Source organism: Artemia sp. Qi Xiang Cuo, chromosome 13 (assembly GCF_049724085.1).
Source record: "Artemia sp. Qi Xiang Cuo chromosome 13, ASM4972408v1, whole genome shotgun sequence".
Classification (NCBI taxonomy): Eukaryota; Metazoa; Arthropoda; class Branchiopoda; order Anostraca; family Artemiidae; genus Artemia; species Artemia sp. Qi Xiang Cuo.
The window spans coordinates 63,573,458-63,583,770 of NC_142806.1; the positions used below are offsets into that span (position 1 = coordinate 63,573,458).

Consider the following 10,313-nt stretch of genomic DNA (forward strand, 5'->3'; position numbering starts at 1 on the left):
AAATATGTAATACAGGCACGTAACCAGGAAATAAAATAACCTAAGTAAAATCAAATTCAGGGGGAGACAATAATAAAAAATAAATTTTATCTGATAATTTGAATAAGAAGTGCCAAGAGATTCGAAACAATATAAGATTTTCTAGGGGGCGAGTCCCCCTTCGTACGTCCCTAATGTAATGCGTGTTGCCTTATAAAAAATAACTTGTCGGTAAAAATACCAAACAATAGATTCGACATTAACCTTTGAAAGATATAAACAACTCAGAATTTGTTATCATTACAAAGTCTGAAACGCATAATAATATGGTAATTTTGACTGGACCATTGCCGTTCACAACGAATAATTAATTAATTATTAATGTCGTTAGTAAATTAGATCAGGTTAAATCAGAGACTTGCTGAACCAAAGTAATACAAATATTTGCATAAAAACGGACACCTAAGCCACAATTTTCTTTTATTGTAAAGAAAAGCTGGATTTTGGTATAATTTTAAGAATCAGGGGAAACAATTCCAGATCCCTATTCTTGAAAAATTCCAAATTTTCCCGATTCTGATTGACCATGCTATCATGACTTTTTTGTGCCTTGTCACCAAAAGATGAAATGTTTAAGAGGGCGTTTCTTTTTTTTTCTTCTTTTTTTTAGTGCTTTGTTTTTCAAGAGCTTTTTTAACCCTCTAAATAACTTTACATTTATGTCATGTATAACGACTTCACAGCAAAATGCCTAGCCCATCACCTTGTCATTCTTCATTGTACAGATAATACTTCTTTTATTAATTATATTAGTATTATTAGTCAAGGCCATATATAGGGGGATAGGCGTTTGAACCCCTCCCCCCTTGAAATGTTTGTCTAACTGGTAAGAACGTAACAAAAATGCATATAAATAAATTTTTTAAGTTTTTTTTGTGTACTCCCTCCCCCCTGAAGATAATCCTGGATTCGGCCTTGTTATTAGTATTACTTCTTACTAAGATTTAGTTCCAAAATTCGACCTCCTATATGAGACCATCTACAGAATGCTTAGGAAGTATCTAAAAGAATTAATTTCGTAAATTGATAAGTTTATTGTAAAATTAACAAGACTTTTAAGCTTATCCACAAAATATAGGTATTCGTACATTCACTCATTTATACATTGTCATCACTTTTGAAGTCTTCAAAATTTATTCCGTGGGGGGGGGGCTGAGAATGCGATTCTACCAAAAACATCTGGTTTGCTTAGTGTCGATGGATTTTGTGCTTCATAATTCTATGTGGTACTTTTTGTCTTGGTTTTCATTGTTTGTGCACTTAGAGATATAGTCTGTTTTAATCTAATCTTGTGTTTTTTAAAGCTCTGTATCAGTGATTTTAGAGAACCGAACTTCACTCGATGAAAAGAAAGACAATCTCGATCCAGTCTTTTTGCATATTTATGCTGAAAAACCATTCTATATCATCAACAATCAAGTTAAGTTGCAAAGTGCTTATAAAAGTATCTTTTTCAAAAGTTTTTACAACTGTTCCAAGTATTTGTGGTGTCATTCAAATGAAAAATGTTGGAAAAATTCGACTATGGGAAAACATTTCAAAGAAAAATACGAATATTCTTACAGTCGAACTTGCGACCTTCGAAATATAAGTCTGATGTGCTATTCACTGCGCTAAGCGGACTCGCAGCAATTAATAAAGGAATATGAATGATAAGAAACGCATACGAAAGTGACTTAATTCATAAAAAAAAAGGTTTTTCCTAAATTAAAGGTCTTAGCCAATTTTTCAATAGTTGTGACCTATCTAGGTCGTTTTTTCACACCGGAAAATAAATGTTGCCAAAGTTATTCTCATAAACAAAATGCTGTTAAAACAATTTAATATGTGAATTTGAATACTCCTGCATACAAATTGGATTAACCCGGATCAGAATGATTAAGAAGAGTAATGATGTGTTTGTTATTCACTCACCCTTTTAGGGCCCGGGACCAGCTTTCAATTATCAGGCTGACTGTTCTCCAATTTCAGTCAACGGATGATTTGAGAAAAATGTATCAAGAGGGTTATAAGGGGGAACGATTTTTCCAAAATTGTGATATATCTGAATTTTTTTTTTTTTTTTTTTTTTTTTTTCTCACACCGGAAAATATTACTTTCAGGTATAAGAAGCTGCGTGGGATTAACAGCGTTTTTAGTAGATGGGAAGGCGTTATAACATCGAACCGTCAGGAGGAGTACAAAATCCGTCATAACATCAACAAAAAAAATCCGTCAGAACCTCGAACCGTCATAACATCGAAAATTTTTAAACTTTAGTTTTTTGGGGTTAACGGGGAAAAGGTACCTAGGTTAGGTTACGTATTTAATATATGCTATGCTTTACCCCCCACTCCCCTGATGTGCAGATATGTAGCCGAAATTTGTTTCTAAACTATTATATACTTATTACTATTATATAAACTTATAAAAAATTTTTGATATTATGACAGTTCGAGGTTCTGACGGTTCGATGTTATGACGTTTCGTCCTTGCGACGGTTCGCCGAAATGGTAGCATCCCGTAGTAGATATTGACCTTTGATAGACATTTTTTATATTCTACTGTCCTTTCTCCTTCGCCTTATACTCTTCTCCCTGTGACATTTTAAAATTAATTTATTCTATTCTTTTTTCAGTAACTTTCAAGATGCGGCCAGTGAGAAACAGAAAAATTTCGGGAGACATGGGTCTCTCCTTGAAGAAGTCAATACCAGCATTGTTGCCAAATGCTGATCCTAGTGACAAAACTACGAAAAATAGTAAAAAAGCGAAGAAGTTCAGGAAACAGAACACTCATTCTTTACGATCAAAAACTAGTGCAGTGTCCAAAAAGCAACTAGATCAGAGTACAAAGGAGGAAAAGAAAACTAGAAGAAATGAACTTTGTATGTTAATTGACGCCAGTATTGAGCACTATTCAGGACGAACAAGACGAGGGAGTATTGATATGAAATTGACACGAACTATAAATCCAGTTATTCCAGTAATTAAGAAAGAACCTGAACCTCAAGCTACCCCTAGAGAATTGAGAAACGGGAGGGATGCAAATTACATAGAAGATGAAACAGATGAAGACATTCCTCCTCTCAGTAAGAAAAAAAGATTAAGAACTATTGAAGATGCATTAAATCGTAAGACTATAAAACCAGGTGTTCCAGTAATTAATGAAGAACCTAAACCTCAAGTTACACCTAGAGAATTACGAAACGGGAGGGATAATGCAAATTACAAAGACGGTGAAACTGATGAAGACATTGTTCCTCTTAGTAAGAAAAAAAGATTAAGACCTATTGAAGACCCATCAAATTATAAAACTATTAAGTCAGTTATCCCAGTAGTTAATAAAGAACCTGAACCTCAAGTCACTCCTAAAGAATTACGTAACGGGAGGGATGATGCAAATTACAAAGACGATGAAACTGATGAAGACATTGTTCCTCTTAGTAAGAAAAAAAGATTAAGACCTATTGAAGACCCATCAAATTATAAAACTATTAAGTCAGTTATCCCAGTAGTTAATAAAGAACCTGAACCTCAAGTCACTCCTAAAGAATTACGTAACGGGAGGGATGATGCAAATTACAAAGACGATGAAACTGATGAAGACATTGTTCCTCTTAGTAAGAAGAAAAAAATAAGATCTATTGAAGACTCATTTAAGAAAGCACGTATTCTAGATTTTGATATTAAGAAGGAAGTGTTTTCAGACGAAAGCTTAGATGCGCCTATACCCCCGCGGAAAAAGCCGAGAAACCTTGAGAGATTAAAGCAGAGGAAATCATTGATAAAAGATGTAACTTCAGATTGTAAAAAGAATGGCCTAACAAGTGAATCGGGATTTCAAAATGAATTTGTGAGAAGTATATTATTTGCAAGTGCTTTACCTAATGGCCTACAATTGCCAGAAGTGATTAAAGTAAGAACAGAAAAAAGAGTTGTTAAGAAGAAAAGAAAAGAGAAAAGTGAACCTTCAACCATTGCCAAACCTGTACCTGCTATTGCCTTGTCGCCTCCTCCTGTTACTGAATTACTGGTCAAAAAAAGTGTAATACCTTATCCTATGATAGGGAATTCAGAGGTCAATAAACTTCTGGATTATTCCTTTGAATCAGTACCTCAAGGAGAAGTTTGGTTTCATACATTTATCAGACAAGATATGAACTGTGAACAGTGTCCAAAGCTCAATGTTAACTCAGTCAGAGCAGGGGAAGGGTTCAAATTTGAATTACCATACGAAATGGCAATTAGTAGGGTTATCCAAAAGAACAAAACTCCCTTAAAGAAGGTAGTGCATTCTACGCCTTTTGGACATTCTCGAAGAATATCAAGGAAAGTTTGTGCCTATAGCTTAGGCAAAATTGTTGAAACACCTAATGAAGATTTAAAGGCTCCATCACCTAATGGGGATTTGAAGGATAAATTACCTAATGGGGATTTGAAGGATGGGTTACCTGATAGCGATTTGAAGGGAACATCACCAAATGGTGATTTGAAGAACGAATCGCCTGATGAGGATTTGAAGGACGAGGAAACAAATATGCAAGAAGATAAGTTTAATGTTGATTCCGAGCCGCAATCTAGTGATGCCTTAACTCCAATTCCTTCTGACCAGTATGAAGGCATGTTTAAAAAGCAGAAGTTTTGTCGAAAGTTCAAACCATGTTTGGATGATTTTGCCCGAAAATCCCCCAGATGTCATGCTTCAACGTTAGCAATTCTTTCAGAGCTGAGGAATAAACAGCTGTCCGATGCCGAAGATTCTCAATCTGATTGTAGTGAGTCAAAGCTGGAGTTTCTCAAGAAGCCAACCAAATCTATGTCACCTGCTGAACTTGAAGTTTTACTCCAAAAGCCTTTAGAAGATTTGAGTTTAATTTTACGGGATGTAGTGCCCTCTGAAGCCTTGGAACCTAATTTCAGTTGTGAATTTGATGAAGTGTTTGACTGGCGTCAGTTAAATGCTTTACAATTTGACGAAAGTCAGTTGCCCATTTTTAAAAGTTTTGAGATAAAAAAGGCCACTGATAAACTTCAGGTAGATAGCGTTGTTGAAAAGCCTGTTGAAACCATGGATAAAACAATTGTGCCTCGCAAAAGGGGTCGGCCGCGCAAAAATCAAACTGGGTGGCCTACAAAGAAAAAACCGCCGTCTCGGTTATCTCTCTTATCCAGCGTATCCAATGATTCCCATAATTTGGTTACTCCTATTCCGTCTGAATCATTAGATTGTAGTGTAGAATTGCCAGGGTGTATAATAAATCACACGGGTTTAACAAATGGTTTTAATCATGGAGATGGAAACTCTGTTGAACAAGAGAATCTTAAGCTAACAAGACTAAGTTCGGTTAAAAAGCCGTAGTATCCCTGCCTCCATTAGTTCTGTTTTAACTGTAGTATTAGATTTGTTTTTATGCTCGAGTCCAATATAAACGTTTCTTTTACTTTCTATGCCAAATACAATTTACTCGTTTTTGTGTTTCAAGACAGTGCAGTTCTCATATGATTTTGGGTCAGTGTAACAAAGACATTTTGCTCGTAACAGTTTTTTTTGTAATTTCATACTCGGTTTTACTGTCGGATTTTAGATCTCAGTATATATTCATTTTCCATGAATGCCAAAATATTCTCTGTTTTGTATCCTTTTTCTACTGGCAATGTTATGTATATGCCCTTAAATTCCTGAAATGGTTTCAAGTATTTCTGCGTGGAGTTTTGTTTAGTTTAGTATCATTTCGACAAAAAAGAAAAAAATTATGTCATTTGACAGAAATGTAACCGTTTTGTATTGAAAACTTGAAGGAATAAAAATTACTTTCAATTATAGCTTTCCCTTTTTCGGCTTTATGTATTCCTCACCCTAGCTGCTTCCTTTTAAATTTGTCTCCTTTAAACCAACAAGTGATTACTATCCTACGCTTTTATGTTCAAAAGTATGTCTTAATTTTATTGTATTATTTTGTTGCGTATTTTCTTAAGCTAATCACGTTATTAATCATCTTAAGTCTGGATTAAATAATGCTGACTGACAAATTTAGACCACGGTATAAATATATACGAAAGATTTCGTATATATATATATATATATATATATATATATATATATATATATATATATATATATATATATATATATATATATATATATATATATATATATATATATATATATATATATATATATATATATATATATATATATATATATATAGCCTATTCTGTGGTCTAGACAAACAAGAAAATGCAATTTATGAAGAGACAAATAACTCCGTCTTATTAAAACCGGTTCTTTTGCGAGAAATATGAAAGTACATGGCCGCCAATTCACGAATGTATAGGGGGTGCTTAATTTTCAAAATATAGGGGGGATGCAATTTAGTTTGTTTGTTTTTTGTTGTTTTTTTTTTTGTCGTGAAAACAAAAAAAAAGTTTTTTTTTTTAATCTAGCTAGTGGGTAAAAAATCAAAATCCAAGGGGCAATTACCCTCCCGGATCACTAACATTTTGGTTAAGTTACTGATTGATAGTTGGAAAGTGAAGGAAATTTAATTCGCCTTCTAAAGATTTTTTGACTAAGTTGTATATGGCCAGTTTTCTTTTTATGATTATTTGTTGGAAGTTGTGGAAAATTGAAGAAAAACAGTGTGACCAAATCATGTTTTGGCTCCTGAGGCGTTGTCAACACAGATAGGAACATGATCATTGTAACAGATTTCAACTAGTCTTTGTAAAAGCTGAAAAGAGGGATATTTTGCCGACTTTTGGCAAATTTAGATCAGCACATGCAAGATCGTACCCAGAGGGGGATTAGGGAGGTTTGAACCCCCCCCCCCTCCGAAATGTTTGTCTGATTCGTAAAACGCAACGAAAATGGATATTAACAAATTTTGTATGCGTTTTTTGAGGTTTTTTCTGTAAACCCCCCCCCCCCCCCCCCCCAAATTTTCTTTTTTTTTTAGTAAAACGCCCTCCGAAAAAAAAATCGTGGGTACGGCCTTGAGCACAAGCCATATAATTATCTACCGATTGTTTTGGTTATCCGTTTGACTGACTGTATATTAAACAACAAGCTCTACCAATAATGTGGCTCTATCCCTCTTTTTAGGTCTATTATGAGAGAAAGGTTAAGATGGCTAGGACAGATTTTGCAGAAGAAGGATAATAGATTGTAAAAATATCGCTCTTTACTCACATCCATCTAAGGCCAAAGGAAAAGCAGGTCGTTCTCGAATGGGGGGGAAGAGATTTTACTAAGGGATTTAAAGCAAATTAGAACTTCTTGGCAGGAGTTAAGCTTTGAATAGGTCGGAGGGGGGGGGGGGTGCTCATCTGTCTTGACTTCTGGGAGCTGGGGTCTGCAGTAAGTTATTAGCTGTATAAGCCCAGGAGCAATGTAAGTAGTAACTAAGAGATTAGTAGCAAGGTAAGATAGAAATTAAAATAAAGTAGCAAAATATATTATACACAAATATGTCTCATAAAAACTAGCTCTATAAGCTTTACACTAATATTTCGTAAAATACTTGGGGGGGGGATTCATTTATTCAGCATTTCAATTATAAAGGTGGATAAATTTAATACTGTCTTTCTGTTGGAAATTTTGTCGGGGTAAAAAAGGGTATTTTGCTTTAAAAGGCAAGGTTTAAGGGGACTGGGGAAAGTAAATTGGTTGGGGGCTATGGAGAGTATTGTTGGCAATATTTAAAAAAATTTGTTCCCCCTTCCTCAAGGATAATAATTTAAGTAGTTAACCCGAGACTTATAGGCTAGCATATATGAAGATATTTGTAGGAGAACTACAGAATATGCTTACTGTAACCGGTATTAGAAGTCATATATTCTCTATTATAATAGAGAATATAGGACTATAAACATCAATAACTGTTTATAGCATAGAAACCCATCATTCTAGCTGCCTTATCTGTTTTTGAATATTGTGCCCTGTGCAACAAAAACAGTCAAATGAGAGGATGATAAGAACCAAACTGCAAATAAAAGCCTCTTCTATTTCATTGAAAAAATAACAAAATTTCCGTCCCTCCAGTTTTTTTAAAATATGTTTTGCCCCCTCCCTCTAAATTCTTGTGAACCGATGGTCCCGTGTATGTAAGGGCTACCTTTGGTTAACTGTTTGCTCGGGTTTTCCAAAATTCAAAGAAAATTGGATGCGATTTCAAGAAGATTGCTCTTGGAAAGAGGCCTTTTTAACGTAGTAATGCAGACTTGGGAATAGGCTGAAAAATAATTTGTTTATAACCATGGGCGTTGGGAGGGGGCAGCTGCCCCTCCCCCCTAGACCTTCAAATTTACATTAGATATGGCTGAAAAAGCAGATGGTTTGGAAAAAGCAGTTAATAAAACTCCATCACACTATCGACTGCACCCCCCCCCCCTAGATAATATGCTGCCTACGCCCATGTTTATAACCAACTACATAAAGCTGAGAAGTGAAGCAATGCAAAGAAAAGAGAAACAGCAAACCCGTAAATAGATGATTTTTGGATGTCCTGACTTTTAACAGAAAGGCTCAATGGAGCATCGGTAGCATAATAGCAGGCACCTGGTAAGGACAGGGAAGGTGGCTTAGGACAGGGAAGGTGCCCTAAGAGCCACCAAGAAACCATCTTCCGTCCTAATATGAAATACTTTTAAATCGTCCTAACATAATTTTCCAAATCTTCAGCATCAAAACTAGCCTGCTACTACTGTTTTTTTTATATAATAACTGTTTTTCTTTTACATCGCAGTTTTGAAAAGTTTGATTATTAATAACGGTACTAAGCTTATTCACCCTGGAAAATTCAACCTGCCCACGGAAAATTTCCCGAACACCCAAAATTGATCAGCAACAGAGAAAGTATGACAAATAAATATGACCAAAAAATAAGGAATTTTAAAGTTTAGAGGAGGGTCGGATAGAACAAAAGGAACCGGGGAGGGCTGATTGTCCTCCAGTAGCCTTTTTTCAGTCAAAAAATTCAATTTCCAGTCAAATTGGTCCCCTCCAATGTTTCTAAGATAACCCTCTTGGATGTGGGTGGGAAACGTTTCTTGGGACTTCTCTTGTCCGTTTTTGGATGTACTTTAAGGGGAAACAATGTTTTTGTTTATTTTCCTTTATTTTGGGGCTCTCTTAGCTCAAGGTTTTATATAAGTTTCAGATCAGTCGAAAAATGTGGCCCTTTTTGGGGGAGTCTTTGCTAAAGGAGGGACCAATCACTTGAATAAACTTATGATATTAGTCCCCTTTGGCCGCGGACTTACGGCGAAGGACTACAATTCAAATTGATCAGGGAAACATGTTTGTAGAAAGACGAAAAAAGAATTAAATAAAACAGTAGAAATAAATACTATACGATATTGTTCACCACATATTCTGCCTATATTTGGAATATAGGTAGATTATTCAAAAATTCCTTTTTTCTTTTAATTTTCATACTTTCTTTGTGGCGGCTCAATTTTACATGTAAGGGGAATTTTGCACGGGGAGGAGTTTCCCTGTGTAGAGAATAAGTCGGACCCATTTATAATATATAAGCTGTATTATTATAAATAATAATATGGCTTATATTATTTAATATCGTTTGCCTCAATTTTTCTTTTATTTTAAAATCCACGATGCATGTTGATTGGAATTAATATAACTTCTGCGTAGAGCATTTCTTAAAATGTATACATATTATTTTTTTTTTGGGGGGGGGGGGTAACTTAATTTTAAATGAATTTGATGCATTCGGAATTACTAGAAGAAGTGGTTTTTTTATGCGTATATTGAATTTTTTTTTCTTTCTTTTTTTTTTAGTTTTGGATACTTTTGACATCCCAGTGTTATCATTTCTAATGTTAAAAATTTTTATTTATTTTAAGCAGAAAAAATTCACGTTTTTACTTTTTAGTGCGTTTGTCGATAGAAATATATTTTAATTCTTTTATTTTACTATTTTAATAGAAAAGAGGAGGGGCTTGCACAAACATCATTTGGATGATAGATTTTATGAAAATAAAAAGAGTGTAAAGTAGGTGGAGAACGCATTAAAATATGAATTAAAGGGTTTGAAGTAGAGGTCATGTATAAAATTGCTGAAGATCTGGAAGATGCAGCCAAACGGCGTAATAGTAAAATATTGTTCGGCTATGTTAATAAATTGAGAGAGAATAGACAATCTGAACTTGTCCAAGTTAAAGAAAGGAACGGGTCACAATTAATGACAAGGAAAGAGTTGAAGAGAAATGGGCCGAACATTTTGAGAATTCCCTAAACAGTGATAGAGAGACAGGAAATTCTATAGAACAGAA

General features: G+C 34.6%; 1 protein-coding gene across 2 annotated transcripts in view; it reads left to right on the forward strand.

Annotated features, from left to right (window-relative positions):
- chif (DBF4-CDC7 kinase regulatory subunit chiffon) overlaps positions 1–5,943 on the forward strand; it is a 32,778-nt gene extending 26,835 nt beyond the window's left edge. For both annotated transcript variants that reach the window (XM_089099268.1, XM_089099269.1), the window contains exon 3: positions 2,657–5,943. In XM_089099268.1, the coding sequence (XP_088955394.1) occupies positions 2,668–5,379 (2,712 nt within the window). In that variant the 5' untranslated portion in view covers positions 2,657–2,667 and the 3' untranslated portion in view covers positions 5,380–5,943. The remainder of the gene's footprint in view (positions 1–2,656) is intronic.
- Positions 5,944–10,313: the final 4,370 nt, after the last annotated feature.